The 23,131-nt window shown below is 36.0% G+C and overlaps 2 protein-coding genes across 8 annotated transcripts in view; one reads left to right on the top strand and one right to left on the bottom strand.

Annotated features, from left to right (window-relative positions):
• DNAH7 (dynein axonemal heavy chain 7) overlaps positions 1-23,131 on the top strand; it is a 110,368-nt gene that overhangs the window by 79,229 nt on the left and 8,008 nt on the right. For all 7 annotated transcript variants that reach the window (XM_072040563.1, XM_038182328.2, XM_072040568.1 and 4 more), the window contains 11 exons: positions 2,783-2,916; positions 3,580-3,915; positions 5,734-5,860; positions 7,005-7,199; positions 9,434-9,526; positions 16,068-16,244; positions 17,162-17,323; positions 18,605-18,805; positions 19,871-20,032; positions 21,700-21,885; positions 22,647-22,784. In XM_072040563.1, the coding sequence (XP_071896664.1) occupies positions 2,783-2,916; positions 3,580-3,915; positions 5,734-5,860; positions 7,005-7,199; positions 9,434-9,526; positions 16,068-16,244; positions 17,162-17,323; positions 18,605-18,805; positions 19,871-20,032; positions 21,700-21,885; positions 22,647-22,784 (1,911 nt within the window). The remainder of the gene's footprint in view (positions 1-2,782; positions 2,917-3,579; positions 3,916-5,733; positions 5,861-7,004; positions 7,200-9,433; positions 9,527-16,067; positions 16,245-17,161; positions 17,324-18,604; positions 18,806-19,870; positions 20,033-21,699; positions 21,886-22,646; positions 22,785-23,131) is intronic.
• Positions 9,943-15,053, bottom strand: LOC106017805 (baculoviral IAP repeat-containing protein 5.1). Its single transcript, XM_013101799.5, has 4 exons — positions 14,871-15,053; positions 12,915-13,024; positions 12,338-12,452; positions 9,943-10,957 (listed from the first exon to the last, which is right to left on the bottom strand). The coding sequence occupies exons 1-4, from the start codon at positions 15,006-15,008 to the stop codon at positions 10,763-10,765; spliced, it is 558 nt and encodes a 185-aa protein (XP_012957253.3). The 5' UTR covers positions 15,009-15,053; the 3' UTR covers positions 9,943-10,762.

Genomic DNA, 23,131 nt, shown 5'->3' with positions numbered 1-23,131 from the left:
TAGAAAAATATTGAAAATTTACACTTTGGTAAAACATAGGCTAGTGAAACACAGAATTTTGAAATCAAAATTTTGTAAACTAATGTAATATTCAGCAAAATGGAAGAGTAAGTTAAGTTTCAACCATGAAGGAATACTGATGCAGGAAAAATGCATGAAAAATAATAAAAGGGAATAACTTTGTTCACTTAAATTGTTAGAAATGGCTCATACTTCAAAATGGGATTAAATAAAAAAAATAGGTTTTATTAAAAGAATAGAGGTAAGCAAACAGCGCTGGGTGCACCGGGAGTCTCCGCTCCACCAGGACGCACACCAGCCACATCAAGTAGCTGATTTTTATACTCCTAGACTAATACATATTCATTACTACTTCTAAAAAAAGCAGGTTATTATAATTAGCTTCCGGGGTCCAGTCCCTCCTACTGGAGCATGCGCATCAGTCTCCGGTGGTCCCTCTGGGGGTCTCTAGGGGTCTTTCATGCTGAAGGCTCGTAGTCTTCCTCTCCAAGTTTTTTTCTCGTCCTTCCCCTTTGTACTCCCTTGGCATCTTATCAAGTTTATAGAACATCCCCTGCAGGTCTTGTCTCCCAGCCATCCTTCAACTTCTTTTTTTCTTCTTCTTAATCTCTTGGCCACCTGGCCAGATATCAGAGGCTTGAGTAGTATCCCATAACAGTCACTAGTTGTTATCAGTTGTTCTGAAACCCTCAGACATCAAAGACTTTATACAAACACAAATAGCTTTCTTATTGACACTTCACCAGTAATTAAAACATTCTTCACCAGCCATTCACAGGGACAGTCACACCTATAGCAGTGTTAAGTTAATCTCCAAGAAGACAAAAAAAAAAAAAAAGGCTGTAACTGTTAGAAATAGAAGTCCGGAATAACAAAAGCAAACAGGTTCATAAATTTGAGGAGTATTTTCTGAAGACTTGATAAATTGACTAGAATGAGTGGGAGACTGGGACACACTGCATCTGTGGTTCAAGAATTAAATTGCCAGTGCAGGGCCCAGAGGCAGACAGGACTGTTCTTTATGGACACGAATTGTTAAAACATTCCTAACAAATAAACATCACCTATACATTGATCTTTTATCAAAGAAGTTAATTAGCTGCAGGTTCAGAAAAAAAATGAAATATGAAAACGTAAAAGATTTACTCAGAGTACATATGCATTTAAAATGTATATGAAGATTATTTCCTAAGAAAAGTTTTTTATTTAACAGAATTAAAATCTCCTAGTTACCAATCAACAGTCAATACAGACTTTAGTTTGTTCACCTCAGACAGGTGTTAATTGCTGTAACAAGTAGCAGTTTGTGACATTGCTGGGTATACTCCTAGCTACACATGCTGCTGAGCTAGCCAGCTAAGGTGGCTTATGTACACGGAGAAGTAGCCAAAAAATATCTAATTATTGCTGCTAATTTGCTAATATATAATTATATATATATAATTATTGTTGTTAATTGCAACACACATTAATGTACTTGTCCTAAAGATTACTCAGGAGCTAGCTAGAGAATCTGGTTATTGATATGGTTATCATATTTCATAGAAAAAGATTGTATCGAATTTTGATGTGTCTTACATAGTGAAGCATTTGAAGACACACAAAATATATTTACATGTATTTATAAAACGTATGTCTATTTGTAATGATTAGACACTGAGTAGTTTTCCTCTGTTTCTAAGATTATTAATCAGAAATAGCACAAGTAAAAAAAAAAAAAAAACTCTAAAAAAGATAATTTTCAGCACTGCTCAGGGGAAGCTGAGTTCTTACTTACATCCATAAAAAAAATATAATTCTGTGGCTTGGGAACTAAGGAGGAATGCAGATCCTAACAGCAATTTGAGCTTAAAACTCAGAGTTTCAGCTATCTGAACCAGACAATGTTTCAGAGCACAGTTTTGCACTGTGTACATCAACTATTTGCTAGCCTCCTGCTGGCATTGTATTCTTCACCTTTCACATGTACAACACTATGCTTTTCTACCACTTCAACCAAAGGATTTGGCTTTTGCTGGATTGGTTATAAATATGGCACAGCATAGGAATTCTTTTAAATTATATATATTTGTCACATTTTCCCATGAAAAACAGAAAATTATGTTATGCTATTTCTAGGATACAAATGCCCTTGGTAATAACAACAACACAAATTGCAATTTCTGCATTAAAGGGAGAAAATTTATGTTGCTCAGGCACTATTAGCTTGAAGTAGAATTCCAGCCTGTATGTTTCCAGTTACTTTATGAAAACAGCAAAGATTTTAAGATGTTTCTAAACACCGCAATATTTCATCTGTATTTTCTTAAAATATGGTGTCAGCAGCCCATTTACAGTGGGATGTTGAGGTTGAATGATTTTTGAAAACAACAGCAAATTTATTTACAAAATCTGTACATTAAGTTAAACCTTCCATTCATAGAAATGTCTCTAGTGAAAACTATTTAATGCATACAGGTATAAAATGGGAAGATCCTTCTTATCTGTACAATTGTTCACCATGCATATGGACCAATCACTTGAAGCACTGAATTACATGCAATTTTGAGGAACAGAAAGGAATTCTAACTATGAGAAGGCTGCAACAAGAATGTACAGCTTTCTGGGCTAATCTTTGTGTTGGAAAGCCAACTCCACCTTAAACCCTCATCTTCCATTAATTGACTTTCAAATTTTGGTTAAGAATATTACATGAATAATTAAAATGAATAAGCTTTTGAATTGCATGTTGCTCTCCTTCAAAACATCTCTCTTCTAACAGGTAACATTATTGAATTTCATGATAACTTCAGAAGGACTGCAGGATCAACTTCTTGGGATTGTAGTTGCAAGAGAAAGGCCAGATCTTGAAGAAGAAAAACAAGCTCTCATCCTTCAAGGAGCTGAGAATAAAAGGTATTGAGACAACTTCCCTTGCTAGACACAGGAGCAGGTCTTAGTGTAAGAAAATGTAAAGCATAGAAAATACACTTCATATACTTTATCAGTTTTAACAGGAAATTCAAGACTGCTATTTTTGTTTGCTTTTTAAAGGCTGATTAGGATGCATGGTCTTCTTACTCATATTCCTACTGGTTTTGGCTTTCTTTCACTGACATGGTTTACTGTTTCTGGGATTATAATAAAATGTTAAAGAGCTTAACAGGGGGTTGTGTAATTGCAAAATGTAATTCCTGATCCTGTCCTCCATTTTAATACGTTCCTTCCATGAAGTTGTTGACATATTACTTGCTGTCCTTGCAAATTTTGATTAGATATTAATGGATATTTTATAGACTTTTTTTTCATTGTGTGCTACATTTGCAGTGATTGTACATGCAAAAGGCATCTTTTCCCCTAGGTCAAAGCATGAAATGTGCAGCATTCAACGTATTGTGGCACTTTCTCCCTTTCCATTTGCAATAATACTGTCAGTTTTTATACAAAAAAGTTTTTACACAAAAAAGTTTTATTATATAATATACGTAGCAAAAATAGGATCTACACGTTATCTTTTATGGAAACTAGCAGAAAAACAACTAATTTTGTAATTTTGAAAAATTTTGTGTATTATTTTAGGCAACTAAAAGAAATAGAAGACAAGATTTTAGAAGTTCTTTCAGCTTCAGAAGGAAATATTTTGGAAGATGAAACTGCTATTAATGTATTGTCTTCTTCCAAAGTTCTGGCTAATGAGATTTCTGAAAAGCAAGCGGTGGCTGAAGAAACAGAAAAGAAGATTGATGCTACTCGTATGGGCTATCGTCCTATTGCTATCCATTCATCAATCTTGTTTTTTTCCATTGCTGATCTAGCCAACATTGAGCCTATGTACCAGTATTCTCTCCTGTGGTTTATTAACCTTTTCATCATGTCTATAGATAATTCAGAGAAATCAGAAGTTTTACAAACAAGGTAAGAGTAATAATTTGCCATTTTTAATTGGTGATATATTCACTGTTAGTCCAGAAATGTTACCATCATTTCTCCAAAGTGTGTTGTATCAGGCATTGCATTTTAAAATATTTTTTGTACATGTCAGATATTTTTCTGGAAGATAATTTATTCATAGAAACAAAATGGTATGATATAATACAGGTGCAACATATTCCACTATTTCTATTTAGTACCTCAAGTCGTGTGAAATTGCAAAGTACCAGATAAACATGGTCCACTTGCTTTGACTTTATATTTTATTTCATGTATTAACTATGTATGTCTTCAAGAAACAAACTTTTTCATGCAACTGGTAAGAGAGAATTTATATGGAAATTATAAGGAAAGGTAATGGAAAGATTATTTAGTTAAGATTACAAATGTCAGTTTCTGAATTGTCCATTACTTACTGTCCATGCTTCATTTAAATACAAGTTGTAGTACCTGGTGAGATAGTGCTTATAGTGTAGATCAATGAGTTTATTTTAAGGGCATACTGGTTATAAAGGTTATTTTTTGATTAGAATTTAGTCAAGGTTTGGGCAATCTAAGACTAGCATAACTTTTTTTGTTTTTAAAATCAAAGATAAACATTTAAGTCAGAACTTAACATTTTCATGTCATACTTGAAACTATATTCAAGATATACTTCTAAGTATAAGTCTGTGTTCTATAAGCCTAGCTCTTTAATTTTTAAATATGATTTCTTTATGCCAAAAAAAAAAAAACAAAAAACTAAAAGCCTAAATTAAAGTAATAAAAATGTTTTTATACTTTCTTGAAACAAAAACTTTGTTAGCAGAAATATAAAGATACAAGACTGAACCTAATTGACAGCATACATTTTTAGGGTACAACTGGTGTAAGCTCATTTTAATAATTATGCCCGGTGAAGAATAAAGTGGTGAAGGCACAGAAAATTCCCCACAAATTAATAATTGATAATTATTATATAATTAATAACATGAGACTAGAAAGGAGACAGATCATAGAATGTTCTGGGTTGGATCATACAACATAGCTTGCTCTCATCCTTGATCTACTTTCAGATCTTTCCACTTTCCAATTGTAATAGATCACATTTAGGTTTTCAAATGATCACCATGTCTGGATCACCATGTCTGAAGTGGAAGAATACCCTCAGAATAACTACCTGCCAAAGGACCAGTGATCTAGATAGTTGGAAAAAAGCCATAGAACCCCTCCACATCTTTGTTATTACTTTGAAAGAAGTTTTTGAAATAATTGTGCAAATTCAGTATCTGCATTTCTAATCACCTGTATTGGTTTTTCATTATTTTGATTAGGTATTCAAGCTTTTGTAATTATCAGCCTCCAGGGAGGCTTTAGATGGTCTCCTTGCTTGTTTCTTTAAGGAAAATTATTGATAATAAATCACAACTTTTTAATATATTTGTATTAGTGTATTAAGGTAAATAGTCTGTAGAATGGGAAACATACTTCAAATGACTATTAAAATAGGCTGGTTTAATTTCAGCATCGGTATTTATGTTGATAATGAATTATAAGATCGTTGTTTTGTACCCCTCTCAAAGAGGACCTCTCATTTCCTCTAAAAACAAAACAAAACACATAGTGCTAAATTGTAATTCCACTTAAATAATTTTTATGTTATTTTGCTCATAACTTGGAACACATATTTAAAGATTCTTTTGGGGGTAATTGACCAGAGAGTTTATTGCACCAAAGGAAATCCAGTTTGTTTGTAATAGGTTTCCAGAATACACAGGCTTTAGTGATATTAATGGAAGATTGTTCTTTTCCTGATATCTCTAGGTTGAAGACTCTCAAGGATCACTTTACTTACTCACTTTACGTCAATGTCTGTCGCTCACTGTTTGAAAAGGACAAGCTGCTCTTCTCTTTTTGTCTAACTGTGAATCTTCTGAAATACGAAAAATTGGTAACTAAAAATAATTTGCAGCTTGGTATGATATGTATAAAACTGCATATACAAACTATCAGTAATATGAATTTAGAAGATAAAATAGAAAAATAAGTTTATCTATAATATTTAATCCATAATTGAGGTGTTTGATTTTAATAATTATAAGCATTGAAAAATAATCTCTAGAATAAAATAAATATGTAACAAACAGGTCTGGCAAATCCGAACTAGGTGATAATAGTTTTTCTAAACCATGACTTAAACCTAAGCCTAGCCTATGTTATTCTAATAGTCAACAGTTTCCAAAATTTTGCTATAACATAAGTATTCTAACAGCACAGAAAAATGAACTGTAACCATTGATTTAATAAACTACTCATGTTTTTCACTTAGGGTGCTAAATGTGTTTAATTTTTACAAAGTATTCCTGAAAATCAAACACATGTATCAAATGAATTCTATTAATTTCTAGTAATTCTTCATAAAAAATCCTACTAAAGAAATATTTTGTAAGTGAAATACACCCATTTTATCCAGGTTTTCTGTGAAATGGCACTTACAGGTGCTTGGGGTTGTTTCTTTCACCTTCATTTAAGATTTTAAACACTTCAAACTTTTTGCGTTGGGGAATACATAGAAGTGAATACTTTAAAGAGCTGACAGTAATAGTCATAGATACAGGAACCTGGATTTACAAATTTAAGCCAAAGAGATTTTGAGATAAAGGAATATTGAGAAAGGAGTGGGACATGTAATAGGCTGATAGCAGTTTTTCATGTTTGGGCTTGAATTGTAGGAAAATGTTTCAAGATATATGGTTCCCAGAAATATTTTTTTTTTTCATTCAACATTTTGGGAATTAAAAAAATGCATCTAACAAATAGAACTTTGTCTAAAAATCTAGTCAGTTAAAATCGTTCACTCCCCCAAGTCAGGAATGCAGATGATTTTACGATATGAGCAGTTCATATCATTTTTTTAGATTCCTTAAATTCATGCTTAACTGAAAGCCAGACACTAAATGCTTTTGAAATAGGCTTTTGGTAGGAAGCTTTTTCAAGTAGCATAATAATTCAGATAAATGTGATTTTCTACATAATGTACTGAAAACATTTGATTTTATTTATTTAGTCCTGAGAGCTGTGTTTTTTCATTGTAGATTAATGAGAGTGAGTGGAAATTTCTGTTGACCGGTGGGATAGGTTTGGACAATCCCTTCCCTAACCCATGCACCTGGCTTCCTCCACAATCATGGGATGAAATTTGTCGACTAGAAGACTTGCCACAATTCACAAACATTCGTGAGGATTTTATGCGACTTAAGGATGGATGGAAACTGGTATACGACAGCTTGGTATGTTAACATTCATGATAGCGTGCATTCATGAACTAATTAAGACATTGAAAATCTTTATTCAGGGAAAAGAATGTGCTGTCATTTTACATGGTATGTGCTTGCATATATGAATGTAAATATTTAAGCAAATGGTGTGTAGTTGTAGATGATTGCCCATTTGTCATGTGGCTTCTGAATACCAAGTCATGATTTGAATTGGGCTGGAAAAAAAGGCTACAAAACCTACAGTAGTAAGGTGAGAGTGAAAGTTGTTAAACTGAAGGCAACCACTGTGCCTTGTCAACCTTTTCATGCTATTATGTAGTATGCTGCTTTCCTGGGTAAATCTTTTTAAAAAAGATATCAACAATAACAAACAAAACAATTGCTTTGTAGAGAAACTAGAATGCAATTTCAGAGACCTATGTTTTATTCCCAAGAATGACAGTCACAGTTATAGTTAATTATGCATGAAAGATTTTATATATTTCCATCACTGTTTAATTAAAATCTAAGCTTTATAGACGAATTCTACTTGACATTTGGGCACTTGCTTTATCTTTAATCTTACTAAGAACATTTTTTCAAATCATACATCCCCTCCCTTCTGCTTCTTCATATATGAAGTGCTCACTGTACACATGCCTCCTTATTAAATGATTTGAGAAACTACCCTCTTTCCTATGGGCACCGTATCTGGCCATAACTGCTTCCAATATTCAGATAATACTGTCCATTTATGCTAGTTTATTACCAATATTCTGCCAAATGGCACAGGATATCTTATGTCCATTTCAAAAAGATTGTTTTATCCATTGTAAATTTCAAGTATTTAGAAATTCTTCCTCTAACAAAGGGACTGAAGGAGATGCAGAGAGGAAAAGAACAGATTTTTGTTGGAAATGCTTACATCTGTATGATAAGAGAAATTAAGGAGACTAATCAGATTTGGCTCCTTCAATTGTCCAGATTACAGGAAAGAGGTGAACAGCAGAAATGAAGTTGCTATATGTTTTTGTAAATGCTAAATGACAAGTTGAGAGCTCTTCGGAAAATAGTCACCAGAACACAGAAATGATGGCCTTAGAAATGGAGATTGAGGAAGAGACTACTTGGTTATGCACTCTGAGATTATAGCTTTTTAAAACAACACAAAGGTGCTAACTTTCAGAAGTAAAGATTCAAGATCCATGTGACTGATAGTCAAATTAACAATACTAGCAGTTCAAACAGCTAAACTGAAATAATAGAAATTCCTTCATTTAAGAGTCATTAAGAAAGAAAAAAAAAACAAGATCTATAGAATCAGATCACCAATTAGCTGACAAAGAATCTAATAATCAGTAACACTGCATCCAGAAACATTGTTACTGAATCCTGAGTGCTACATAAAAAGGTACCTAGAAGAGGTCGATTATCAGGTACCCATAAATAGAAAAAATAATGCAGTGTTCTGGATTCTAGTCTGAAATTAAGTGTCTAAAAGCTGGGAGAAGGAGAGTCAGGGTCCAGATCTTTTGCAGAATATGAGTTCCATCGTGACTTGATTTGTTAAATCAAAATTGCTCAGAATAGAGTTGGTGCAAGTCTATCTGCATACCTCTGTGCCCAACCCTCTACAGGCAAGCCTAAGAGGTTCCCCGGCAGAGCTGTAATACCAGCTTCCAGAAAAGCAGACTGAAATGTAACACCTGTTGTGTGTAAGTTAACACATGCCACACAACCTTTGATATTCTAGTCTGATAAGTGCAGTAACATAACTGGAGTATTCAGAGGCCATTTACAAAGCTAGCTCTCTGGTGCATTGTTTGACTTAACTTTCCAATTCTTTTTCTGCATTCAGATGCAACCTAATTCATGATTATCAAGTAATACTGTAGTGTAATTGTTACAGAGGAGTATATGGTTGTCATTGTAATATCAAAGACTGACTTTAATTCAGCTCTAACACAGCAAGAAGTAGGTTAAATACATTTTCATATTTATTCTCTCTTCCACCTTCTTCCTAGAGGTGAAGGGTGTATTTCCTATATTCTAAACACCTAGAAATGACTAACTTCTCTGCTAAAATAGAAGCTTCCCAGATACAAAGATTTTGTAAAAAAAACAAAACATATCAACCCTATTCCTGCAGATTAATAAAAAATGTATCATGGATTGATGTACTGATGTGTCAAATTACAAGATAATTTAGTCCCACTACCTGTACTCCCCAAATGCTCTAAAGAAAACTAGAATGTTTGTGTTTTCAGGATCCCCAGCATGAGAATTTTCCTGCAGAGTGGCAAGACAAGCTGGGGGAGTTCCAAAGGATGCTTATCATTCGCTGCCTGAGACCTGACAAGGTATGTACAAAACTCCCACCTTATTCAAAATTGTCTTGGAAACCAAAAGGATTTGCAAGTGTGTATTTTAACTGTGTTATCATGGTTTACCCCAGAAGGCAGCTAAGTCACTCTACCCAGTCAGGTGTAAGAGTCAGGAAGGTAAAAGTAAAAGAACTTGTGCTGACGTAAAGACAGGTTACAAGGTAAAGAAAATTCTCAGGAAGAACACTACCACTCCAAATGTATCCTCTCCTCCTTTACCCCAACTTTTGTTGCTGAGCATGGTGTGTTATGGCATGAAATATTTGGTCAGTTTGGGTCAGCAGTCCTGGCTGTGTCCACTCCCAGCTCCTTGTGCACCACCGGACTCCTTGCTGTCAGGGCAGCATAAGAAGCTGAGAAGTCCCTGACTCAAAGTAAGCACTATGCAGCAATTAAAATATTTATAAAACATAAATATTTTATTTTATTACCACTATTTCCATAAAAAAATCCAGAAGACATTATATTAGCCTCCAAGAAGAGACTTTATCCCAGCTGAAACTATGAAATAAGAAAACAGGAATTCATTTAATTAAAAAAAACAGTCTGAAAGTATGACGAGCAGACTTTTTAAATCAGAAGCCCAGGCCATTAGATTAAGTTTTGTTGTGTACCCAAACCCCTAAGCACTTCTTCCTCAAGGAGGTCTTACAAGCCTGGACTTGCCTTTTTCAATACACCAAGTATTTTTCCCTTCTGCATTATTTTTTGCTAGATGTTACTATGGTAAATTATAACTGGTCTAGAAAGATAATTTAGTGGTAAACAGGAATGTAGACAACATAGGTACTTAAAAGTAGGGATTACTGTAGACACATATCCATTCTGTTCTATAGAAAGTGTTTTGAAGCAGAACCATTCTGATCTGAGTCAGTCTAGCTCAAAGGCTTGAATGTAGCACAGATCACAATAGTAACTGAGTTATGAATTTTTATTCAAAAAGTTCAACCTATTAAGCCAGAATAAGTATTTACTTAAACATTTTTCATATATTCTCAGACTAATGAGACTAGTAATAGTTCACTCCTAGCCATAATGACAAGCACATTGTGAAGGATAGGAGTTAATAGAAACAGTTATGACCTTTGTCCTAGGGAGTATATAAAAAGTTTCCTACACTTGCTCACACAACTATTCAGCTTTACATTACTCCTTGCGTAAAAATAAGAATATTAGTACCATATGAAGAAGAGAAACTTTCAGAGTCAGTCTTCACACTTCACTTCTCTTGGAAGTTTTTTTGGACTGGTAGTATGAACTTTCAGAAGTTTGGGAAGTTGGATCAGCATGCAGAAGCACTGGCGGCTCTGGTGTGTATTGATGTTTGGAAAAGATGTCTACGAGACGCTTCCTAGTTGCGGCGACTTCATCTTCAAAAGAGATTATTATGCTTCTGCCAGTCTTGCACTTAAAGCAAAAGATTGAAATTCTCAGTTGAGAAATTTAACTGATAAATTCAAAAATTTTCAGAACTTAAATCCTCAAAACCACAATCTGCCATTGATTCTAGCTTAGAAGTCTACTTTTGGCTTTGGTCAACAATATGCGCCGAACTGCATGTTTCAGACTGAATATTTCATATCCATACCCATTCCCACTTGATTCAGAAATTCTTCCACCAGCCTTGCCAGTAGGGTTCATTTCAGAGTAAGTTTTTCATTTTATCTGGTATGTTTTTGAAGTAAATTGTGAACCCATTGTTTAACTGTATTTTAAATCACATCAGGGAGGGAGACTTCAGTGTTACTTTTGTGAAGAGGCATGATCTCGCTTAGAAAAAATGCATTAAGATATCAATGTTTTTGATCTGCAGCATGCTGCAGATCAACAGCAGCCCTAGTGTGTAGCCCTTTAAGCTATTGATTAGGGCATTCCTGGGGGCAAAGTGTCCCTGCTCAAACCTTCCAGTTTTCTAAATTTATTAGATAAAAATAAAGGTATGTGTTGGCCTAGACCCTTCTTGTATCTTGAAAGACTGCTCTAAAAAATCTGCTGTTCAGTTATAGTTAAATAACCTCATTTTCACCCTTAGTCCATCCTTCGAGATATCAGACTGAGACATGTGATTTTATTTTTAAGTATTTGAGTCTGTCATGTATAGAATTTAAATACTTAACCTTTACAGTCATTAGTTATATTTTCAGTACAAAGCCAACAAAGAGATAAGATACAGAGTATGGAGGTACTGTAAATCTGTCCTATCAGGGAACTTGTCTCACTTGGTTCTCTATTACTATTCAGACCAATAAGGAATCATTATCAAAGACTATTAGTCATAGCAGCTCAGTTGTGTGTGCTTTTGTTTATGTCAACAACATGGCATGCACAAAATAAAAGTAGAGAGGATTAGAACTGAAAAATTGTGAAACATTTGAAATAGGCTTGAAAGTCCAGCAGCTTAATTAGACAGTGATTTCATGTAAAGCTGGACACATGAATGAATCAATAGCCTGGTCAAATTGTCTTGTCACATGTGGTTTTCATCCCTCCTGAGAAAGATAGAGCTGCTTATTATAGAGTTTCCAGGATTGATTATCACACAAGATAATTTCTGCTGAAATGGAAAAACATGTCTAAAGGAACCAGGTTTCCTTTCATAAGCTAGATGGGATTGAGAAGCATTTAGGTTTCATAGCCAATAACACACATTATTCATTACTTCAGAGTAAGGCCTATTCTAGCCCTACACCACCATCCCTTGCTAATGCTTAAAAGTCTTAAAGACAGAAATTCTTGTAAGATGCAATGGTAGACTGTAAATATTAAGATCATTTGGTCAACACTTACAAGGAAGGTTCTTAGCCGTGTCATCTCCAACACATAGTATTCCTCCACTGTCAGGTCATCAAAGTTCTTACTAAGAGATAAAAAGCCACAGCTGTGACTTTTTGTGTGTTCCTCCCTGCAGTGTAAATACAGAAGAACAGATATTAAAACCAGGAAAGTTACATTTCCAGAGATGAACTTAAACCAGTCTCTTTAGTACCTCTACTACCCATTAGTAGAAAGATTATCTTATAGAAGACATGAAATAGACTTCAGTGATCTCAGATACAAGCTAGCTGCTTTAGTTGTGAGCCAGAAAGATTACAAGGGAAGATCTAGATTATGTTTACAATGTTGAGAGAATCTTCTGCTTTGTTGAAGCAAAAACACACTCTTTGGAGGCAAAAATCTAAGAACTGAAAAGTTGCATGGGGATATAATTAGCAAATTAAGTATTTCAAGGTTACTGTGTAAGATAAATTTTCAGTAGGCATCAGTTTAGTTAACTGTTTGGGAAATTGGTAGTTTTAGAATGAGTAAGGGGATGTTGCCAAAGATATGGGGGGAAATACTTGAATACTGTTACATCCGTGCTTACCATGGGTCATCATTTGGTTTCCAGCCCTTTAGTTCTATCAGGCAAAAGAAGCATTTCACCACATCTGGTTCATTTGCATTTGGACAGTGTACAAAGCCCGCCTTTGCCATCTGCAAATGACAGTTTGGAAATTTAGCTTGATCCAACAGTGAACACAAGTGAACTGTTTCAGAGAGCTTGCATGAATGCCTTTCCCCACAGTATCTATCAGCAGAGATCAGGCTGAAAACAAATTAAGTGAGGACTGCAAGCAGGCAAATAAGCAACTAGTAAAGGAACAGGGAGTAGGCTAGAAGTAGTGAACAAGTTTCTGCATAGTTACGGTATCTGCAAACTACCAGAGTAGCTTTGTTCTTTCAGTGGTTAGTCAGTGGCAGCTACACAAGCATTCTGCTAACAATGTATGAGATCATCCACTATAGCCAGGAATTTAAGGAATATTTTCAGAGAAAACACATAGCATAAAACTATGACCATAGAGAACCTTTATACTTCAAGCATGTAAGTTTAGTGCTACATTTTTTATCTTTACATGTTACTGTCACTTTTGAATCACATCCGGTAAAAACATTAAAAAATAAGATAAGCTTGTTTCAGTTACTGAACTTCACACCTTCTCAGATAACTCCTACAGCATGCCTTATCTGAGATCCAACCTGAAAGCTGGATGCATGTGCCAAAGTAGAATTGAGGCCTCTTTTTTTTTTTTTAAAAAAAAAAAAGGCTTAAATTAAAGCCTACAGGGACTTAAAGCATTTTCTAAAATTGAAATGATTTTTTTTTTAAGTCATGATCATTTTGCTACTCCATCCTTCCTAAAGGACGAGTAGTTGCTAGGATGACTCCTAAAAGAAAATTTGCAAGCAGAAACAATACTTAGTACAAGATGTTAATTTTGAAGTGACAAAAACAAAGAAGTAAAGGCAAGAAAAGTAATTATACTCAATTCTGTAGCTAGACTAGTGAACTGACCAGACAGAAACATAGTCATCCTAGTACAGCGTCTCTGAGAAGGGAACAGAAGAAAGTACTCAGATTTTCATCTCAGGCTTATGTACTGGGTCTGGCAGGGATGGAGTTAACTTCCCCTGCAGCAGCCCATACAGTGCTGTGTTTGCAGCTAGAACAGCAGTGGTATCACACCACCGCTGTGTCTGCTGCTGAGCAATACAGGCACAGCATCAGGGTTCCCTCTAATGCCATCCCCCTAGAGCCAGCAGGCTGGGTGTGGGCAAGAGGTGAGGAAAGAACATCACCAAGGCAGCTGACCTAAACCAACCGAAGGGATATTCACAGAATCATCTAGGTTGGAAGATACCTCCAAGATCACCAAATCCAACCTCTGGCCTAACACTAACAAGTCCTCCACTAAACCATATCCCTAAGCTCTACATCTAAATGTCTTTTAAAGACCTCCTGGGATGGTGAATCCACCACTTCCCTGGGCAGCCCATCCTAATGCCTAACAACCCTTTCAGTAAAGAAGTTCTTCCTAACATCCAATCTAAACCTCCCCTGGCGCAACTTTAGCCCATTCCATACCATATGATGTTACACTCAGCAATAAAAGGTAGAAAAAAGAAGAGGGAAGGAGTGGGCTCTCGCTGTGAAAACATCTGTCCTTCTGAACAACAGCTACACATGTTGCTTTTGCACCTTTGCTTGTTGTTGTTTTCCCCTTTGCCTTTAGGGAAGTTACTTAATAATTTTCCCTTTAAACTCTCCTTATCTCAAGGAATGAATTGTTTATTTCTGTTTCTTCTTACCTTCCTCTTCTGAGGAGGGGAAGTGAGAGAGCTGTTGAGGTGGAGTTCGGCTGCTTAGCAAGGTAAAACCACTGCAGCTTAGCACAGGCCTGCAGCTCTTCTTGAACATGAATACACTTAACAACAACTTTATATTCAGTATAGTACACCAAGAATAAGATGTAGTTAAAATATCAATTTTCAGACTTACATTCTCTGGAGTGCACTTGCAGTTCTTCACAAAAGGCCAATTTGAAAAGGTTTTTAAACGGTTCTCATACTCATACATCTCTTTAAAGTCCCTCAAAAGCTTAGAGGAGGAAGCAAGCTCTTGCAATAACATCTCCATCTAAACAGCCTATAACTGGTACAGCCTAGAGCCTCTACCTACTTCCTGCTCTCGAATTTAAGGTACTTTACTAATTGTTTACACATTTCACCTGTGTCAGAGTAGACTTTAAGCACAAGCACAGGTGATTCTATGAACAGGACAATCAAGAGAAGTGAACCTACTTTTTTTTTTTTTTCCTGTCACATTCTATATACTTTGTCATACATTTATTAACTGAAAGCACCTAAACAACATGAAAAGTAAAAGTTTTATAATTGAAATGTTAAAAAGCAAGTTAAAAAAAATAGAAATTTCATGTATCTTTTACATTAACAAATTAAAAATACACTGGTTATGACCAAAGACGTTGGATTAACATTGCTGTTCAAAACCTTTAGCATTTCTTGCATTTCATGTTCAGAGATCAAATCTTAGTAGAATGTTTCCAAATACTATTGCAATTCTTTAAAGTGGAAGTAATAATTATAAAATCTTTACCATGTGTTTTAAAGTTATTTAAAAGAGACAAAATAAATAGTGATATTTAAGAGAAATATATCTACAACTGTTCACAGGACCAAAGATTGAAGCTATCTTCTTATAAATTGTCTCTTGTTCCTGCTGCAGAGCCCACTTAACTTCAGTAGGAAGTAAAGCCATCAGTGTATAGAAATTGGTACACAGCAGTTTGCTAAGCCAAGATACTTTAGACGTGCTCAGTTATGAGACTGGAAAATTGAAAGCCACTCCATAATACAGAGGAGGGCATGCAGAAAAAAAAAAAATCAAGCTTCTTATACAAACACATTAGTCTGTCCAGATATGGGGACAGAAATGATATCAAGGGTCATTTGCATAGGACTTCCTTTTTCATCCTTCTTAGAGCATCTTTGAGCTGAGGCTTTTTTTGCCTCAATTTACACATGCTAAATCATTGATTACTCTGGGAGTGCAGTTGTGCCTACTATTCCATACAGGAATACTGTCCTTGACATTTATATTAAAATGTTAAGTGTAATAGACGTTAATGCTTACACATAAATAGGAGATTTAAATTCTCTTTTTCCTTTTTTTTAGATCATACCAATGGTGCAGGAATTTATCATTCACAACCTGGGCCGTACATTTATTGATCCACCTCCGTTTGATTTGTCAAAAGCATTTTCTGACAGCCACTCTTGTGCACCACTGATATTTATACTTTCTCCTGGTGCTGACCCCATGGCAGCCCTTGTTAAGTTTGCTGATGATCAGGTATTTTATGTGTGTTCTCTTTAACACAAAGCACTAATTGTTTTGGATTGGTTTTCGGAATGATTTGTCTAGTGTTTATAAGAATTTTTTATGTTAAATATTTTGGCATAGTCTTTAAAGTTGTGATATAACAATCCATTTAATTAGCTTGTAGAATCTCAAATGGAAAATGGAAGAAAAAAATGTAATGGTTTAAACTTTCACTGTAATGAGTCTTATCCGAAAATGGTATGTTTTCTAGTAAGCATTACGTGCTTTTTTTTTTTTTTTCTTCCCAATACACATACATGGACCTGATTGTAAAGCAGTGTAGTAATACAGGATCTTAGTATTTCAGGTGAAATTTACACCTCAGAATTCAAATGTGGATTTTTTTCATTTGCTTTGGCCATTATTACTATGGTGTCTAAAACAAACAAACAAACAAAAATCCCCAGTGTAGATCAGTAGTTATGGAAAAGTGTATTGTTATAACAATACAAAGTTGTTGAGTTTTGCTAAGATGTATTTCTTGCACTTCCTGACTGCTACGGCTGCTACTCCATCAGAATTCTGTGCTATTGAGAATGACAAAGATCTTCTACTTCAAATCTCCAGCCACCAAGCTGTAAATATGTCCTGCATTTTAAAATGGATTGTCTACATGCTTAAAGAGCATTCATTTTTCAGGAGTGTTTTGAAAATGTCAGAATTGTACAGCTCAGTATGAAATGGATGTGTAGTGTAGCATTTTGCTGGGAGATGATAGATAAGAAGTTTTAGTCAACTGGAGTGACATGAAAAAGAGATTTAAAATGGATTTTAAAATATATAGTACATGAAATATTTCAAGAATATGTGCAGTTGTGAACTCTAACACCAGAAGGTTTGTTGTATTTATGCAATAGCATTCTTACTTATAATGTGCTATAATGCAGGGATACAGTGACACAAAGCTTAGTTCTCTGTCACTTGGTCAAGGCCAAGGCCCAATAGCCATGAAAATGATAGAGAAGGCTGTAAAGGAAGGAGCGTGGATAGTTCTGCAGAACTGCCATCTAGCAAGCTCATGGATGCCGACACTGGAAAGAGTCTGTGAGGTAAAAAATAAGTATTCTTCTACCAACTTTTGGAGGCATGTCTGATCCATCTAGGCAGATGAAAAGCCAGCCTAGAATCATAGAGTATCCTGAGTTGGAAGGGACCCACAAGGATCATGGAGTCCAACTCCTGGGTCCGCACAAGCCTACCCTAAACTTAGTGTCTGAGAACGTTGGCCGAATGCTTCATTAAGTCTGTAAGGCTCAGGGCCGTGCCCACTTCCCTGGGGAGCCTGTCCCAGTGCCCGACTACCCTCAGTACAGAACCTTTCCCTCACACCCAGCCTGACCCTCCCCTGTCCCAGCTCCATGCCATTCCCTCGGGTCCTGTTGCTGTCCCCAGGGAGCAGAGCTCAGCACCTGCCCCTCTGCTCCCCTCGTGAGGGAGCTGCAGGCTCCCATGAGGCCTCCCCTCGGCCTGCTCTGCTCTGCTCTTGTCTGAACAAACCAAGACCTCAACCACTCCTCATCCATCTTCCCCTCCAGACCCTTCACCATCACCATCTTTGTAGCCCTCCTTTGGATACTCTCTAACAGTGTGATGTCCCTTCTATACTGTTGTGCCCAAAACTGCACACAGTACTTGAGGTGAGGCTGCACCAGCTTAACATACTTTGTGACAATTCCCATTATATAAGGGGAATCATCACATATTGGTTCTATCTCCATCTGCCTACTAGAGAAGGAAATGTTCACAAAAACTATGGATCTTGTGCATTCCTTGAATAGTAAAGGCCAGCCACTACAGCAGTCTCTATAGACCAAAAGCTTTCTTTATATGTTGCTGCAAAAGAGCAGTAGACTAAAGAATTTTACACTTGAATATCTGGAGGTTTCTGAAGACATGAAAGAGTACATTTCTTGCTTTTTATACTCTCTCTTGATTTAATCATTTTCTGACATTAATAATTTTTTCATATTATTACTATAGCCCTTCTCACAAGAGCTATACAACAGTAAATATGCAAAATATACATGCCATTGTTCTTGCAGTGCATTTTTGTTCGTATATCCCATAATCATACACAGAGCGAAGAAAATTTAGCTCAAAATACTGATGCCTTGGAAAAAAAAAATACTCCAGATGTAGAATGGAAGTTATCATAATTGTGAATCTCACTATAATCACATACAAGCATTTAAGAAATTAAACTTTGGACTTGTGTATTTTCCACCAAAAAACAGAAATTAAAAAAAAAAAAAAAAAAGCTTTAATAATAACACTTAAGCTGTATATTCAACTCTCATGTTTTCTAATTGTTTTTAATGTGTTTATTGCAGGAGTTAAACCCTGATACAACACATCCAGATTTCCGACTGTGGCTCACCAGTTACCCATCTCCTACTTTTCCTGTGGCTGTACTGCAGAATGGAGTGAAAATGACTAATGAAGCACCAAAAGGTTTACGGGCTAATATAATTCGTTCATACCTGATGGACCCAATATCTGATCCTAACTTTTTCAACAGCTGCAAAAAAACGGTTAGAATGTATTGGTGATGTTTCTTTGTAAAACAGTCAAAGACAACTCTGACGATTCTGTATATATGCTCTGGGGAGAAAAAAAAATTGTACCAAATTAAATAGTTGTCCTTTGCTATAATGAAACTGGTTTTGAGTAATCAGAGTAGTGAAGTAAATTTGATTTTTATTTTACTGCTCGCCACCTACTTCTTCAATTGAGTTTTTTTTTTTTTTGTGGCATGGTGTTAAGGTTATATCTCTATAACACACACACACACAAAAAGAAAGTTATTTGCTATTACATATCTGCTGCAAGGTTCTGGAATCTTGTATTCATTTATGTGAATGCTCTTTTAGCAAGCGATTAGTCCAAAAAGGCAAAATTAGGTCCACTGTTTAATTGAGAGGGCCATGTGATTGCACTGCATGGTTTATAGAATGCTTAAGTAAATGTCTTTCCTATGTCCCTTTTTAAGTAGGCCTCAGAAACCACTGCTTTCATAATTAGCTTTCTGTGTGCATGAGTATTTGGCCCAAAATATTTTACTTTTTGTTGTTGTTGTTAATATATAATAAATAGCACAGTTCTTTTAATTGTGGTCATCTACTTTGCTGAATATTCGCAACTGAAAACAAACCAAACCAAATCTTCCTACCTGGAGATTTCTTTAAAGGCCTGAAATCTTTCTTGATAACAAGAAAAAAATGCAGGACTAGTGTGCGAACTGTGTTTTATAATATGAAGGTGTAAAAAAAATTCAAAGATCTTATATACAGAGTTGTGCATGAATGTTATATATCTTACATACACATGGGTATATAGCTTTAAAAATTGATTTGAGGGTTCACACTGGTTTAAAAGAAAGTTTAAAACCAATGTTTTAAAAAAAATCTGATGACTTCCTGCTGAAGGCCTTTTTTTGTGTCAGGAAATGCTACCCATGAATCACAAATGGCATGTTACTGGAGCAGGAGCATCTGGGTTTTGAGCAAGTCAAGACATGAGGAAAAAATGAAACTGTTAAAAAATGAAACTGTTTAAAACTGATGTTAATTATTCATGTTGTTGTGTTTGGTTTTAAGGCTGAGTTTAAGACATTGCTGTACGGCCTCTGCTTCTTCCACGCACTGGTGCAAGAAAGGCGGAAGTTTGGGCCGCTGGGTTGGAACATTCCATACGAGTTCAATGAGACTGATCTGCGCATCAGTGTGCAGCAGCTGCACATCTTCCTTGACCAGTACACGGTACAGAACCCTCCTACAGCCCTGATTGTGCCCTCTCATGCATGTTCTAGGACTGTTCGTGCATGTGCCAGTGCAGCTCAGTGTTGCCATGGCAACAGTTTTAGTAGGGCCCAGTGATTTAGAAACTCAGGCCTATTTGCAGTAATGCCAACAGTGTTCATTTTAAGTGGTTAGCATACCATGATCAGTATATAACTAATGTGGGAAACTTGCAGATGGCAGTTTAGAATTTCTTCCCTGCAAAACACAGCAGACTATGTTCCACGTTGTTGCCTTATTCATTGGAATTGTATCCTGTCTCTAGACTGAAGCTGGGGGATTCAGCTCATGGAGCTTTTGTCGCAAACTGTAAAATATCATACTGAACTAATCCCTGTGATTTATTTACTCAGTGATAGAAATTCTAGATGCTGGACTGTTGTAAATTAATAATTAACTTGATCTGTTTAAATGTGGCACATGACTTTCCTTCCTTGTTTGTTGAACTAGGCAGTATTTTGTACAATATTCTCTGGAATTTGCTAGCAAGACCTGATACTACTTTGCATTTCAGCTTCCTAAGCAAACTACTATAGCTACTGCCCTTTAAATTATGGCTGCGGGTGTTATTGTTAAACCACTGTCAGCCTGGAGTGTTTTTGGTTATTGGTATGGTTAATAGATAACTTGTGATACAGAATGAGAAAACAATGTCATTAAGTCATGGGTGTTCCCTTTCCTTTTGGGGGCTGGGGGGTGGTTGGCGGGGGGCGGGGGGGGGGGGGGTGGGGAGAAGAGGAAGGGGAAGCAAAGTGTGCAGGGGGAGGGGAGGATGACCTCCTCTTGTATGATAATTTATGAGCTAATGCATTGACTAACAGAAAGGGCTCAATTTGCTCCCAGAAAAAATAATGACTTGTTTGTAGAGACCAGATTTCTCTGTACTTTCTTCAGCTGGTTTATTTTCACAGAATCACAGAATTTCTAGGTTGGAAGAGACCTCAAGATCATCGAGTCCAACCTCTGACCTAACGCTAACAGTCCCCACTAAACCATATCCCTAAGCTCTACATCTAAACGTCTTTTGAAGACTTATTTTATCCCACTTCTTATCATACCACTAGCTCTTGGCCCTTAATTTCTGTAAAGAATGCTTCATATAACCCATACATTGTTCCTTTCATGCTCCTACGAAGCCATCTGCTCCCAACCTCAGGACTTTATTAATTGTTCTCAAAAATAAAACAAAAAACCATGTTTCTGTATTAGCACAGAAGGCTTGCTGGAAAGGACATGTCCCTCTTTGTTGTTCATTGAAGAATAATATGACTATAGCATAGCTACGGTCCTCTGACAGTATCCCTATTTATTTTACACATACATATAGCCAAGCAATTACAGACTGTTCTAGAAAAGCTCTTCATAAACCCAGGGAGTCCCCCTTCCATTAATGTGGAAAATGTTGGCGCTATTATTCTTCACAAGATGCCACACTGTTGATTTGATGGCTTATTAAAGTAGTTGAAAATCAGGAGATTAATGGTACCAGTATGAACTAACAGAGGAAAATAGCAATTTGTAAAGTTTCCTGAGATTTCTGGATGACTTGCAAATAAATTACAGCCATATTGGTATGGTTTTCAAGTGCTAGGCTGTGGCTCAGAGCATTCTCTTGCTTTTTTTTCTAGGAGGTGCCATATGATGCCCTTCGCTATATGACTGGAGAATGTAACTACGGTGGCAGAGTCACTGATGACTGGGATCGGCGTACACTCCGTAGTGTTCTGAACATGTTCTTCTCATCGGAAATCATTGAAAACACAGATTATAAATTTGATTCAAGTGGCCTTTATTTTGCTCCTCCTGAAGGAGATGTAAGTATCTGAGAAAACTGGAATTACAAACTTACTTAAAAAAATAATCTTTTGCTCACATTGACAAGTGCTTCAGTGCTTACTGCTGTCATTGCCCACTTGTGTGGCAAAATCCCCCATTCTATTAGGTGCTTCAGTGACTTTGAAGTAACAATAATGTGACACAATGTCAATGTAATGTAACATTAAAAAAAATGCAAAAGAAAATCCCAAACTAATGCTAATTTGACTCTGGGCTGTATGAGACAGCACACTTGGGGGACAGTGAGAAACCTAGCCTGCTAAACTTAAAGCCACTAAAAAGTAGGTGTATGAGAATGAGCTGTTCGTATCTGCTAGTGGTAGAAAGGACCTACATGTAGGTATTGGCTTACCACACAGTAGAGTTATGTCAAATATCAGCAAAATGCCTACATAGCTCGCAAGCAGTGGGCCCAGAAAAGGTCTGGAGTTTCTTGCACTAAGCATTTTAAGAGAATTTCCAACAGCTGTCAAAATTAAAAAAAAAAAAAAACAAAAAAAAGCCCCAAACATTTAAGCAAAGCCAATCTTGATTTCAAAGAGAATAGACCAAAGGAATTTGAGAGGTGCAGACAACTCCTGCGTACATCCTTTTATATCTTTTAGTTTAGACAATGTACAGTAGAAAAGTTTGTAGTGGTTTTGAAATAGAGCTTGTGGCCTATCATGAGCTGTGTGTCCATGTCTACAGCCTAAGTCTAGAGCCTTTTTTTCTTCTTCTATTTTTTTTTTCCTTCCAGTACCAAAGCTATATTGAATATACGAAGACACTTCCACTGAATCCTTCCCCAGAGATATTTGGAATGAATGCAAATGCTGATATCACCAAGGATCAGTCAGAAACACAACTGTTATTTGATAACATTCTTCTTACACAGGTACGTAAAAAGACTCAAAACCACACACCATCTTAGCATAACCTTTTATTCTTTCTATACATTAGTATGCTCATATTATTATTTATTTATTTTTTTTAACTGTGCCTTATTATTTTGTATTGTCATCCTAGTGAAATTGTTATTCCACTTAAAAAAAACTTTAAGGTTTTTATTTTTGTATTTTTCTTGCCTGTCTTCCAAAGGAAACACAGCTTCTGTGATTGCACAGTCAATTTACATTACTTCCACTCCCCCACCATCTTTTAAAATTTTTCAAAATTCTTGGCCAGTTTCAGTCCAGTTTGTAAGCCAGGTACAATCTAGATATTACGGTTCCTATAAGCCTC

This window comes from Anas platyrhynchos, chromosome 7, assembly GCF_047663525.1.
Source record: "Anas platyrhynchos isolate ZD024472 breed Pekin duck chromosome 7, IASCAAS_PekinDuck_T2T, whole genome shotgun sequence".
Lineage (NCBI taxonomy): Eukaryota > Metazoa > Chordata > Aves > Anseriformes > Anatidae > Anas > Anas platyrhynchos.
This window is presented reverse-complemented; position numbering and strand designations above follow the sequence as displayed.

Bases quoted from the DNA above. Each gene is read 5' to 3' on its own strand.
- LOC106017805 (XM_013101799.5), bottom strand. From the start codon at position 15,008: ATGGAGATGTTATTGCAAGAGCTTGCTTCCTCCTCTAAGCTTTTGAGG. The intron at 13,025-14,870 runs GTAAGTCTGAAA...TGTCATTTGCAG, and splicing joins GCAAGTGCACTCCAGAGAAT to ATGGCAAAGGCGGGCTTTGT. The intron at 10,958-12,337 runs GTAAGTGTTGAC...TTTTGCTTTAAG, and splicing joins CACGGCTAAGAACCTTCCTT to TGCAAGACTGGCAGAAGCAT.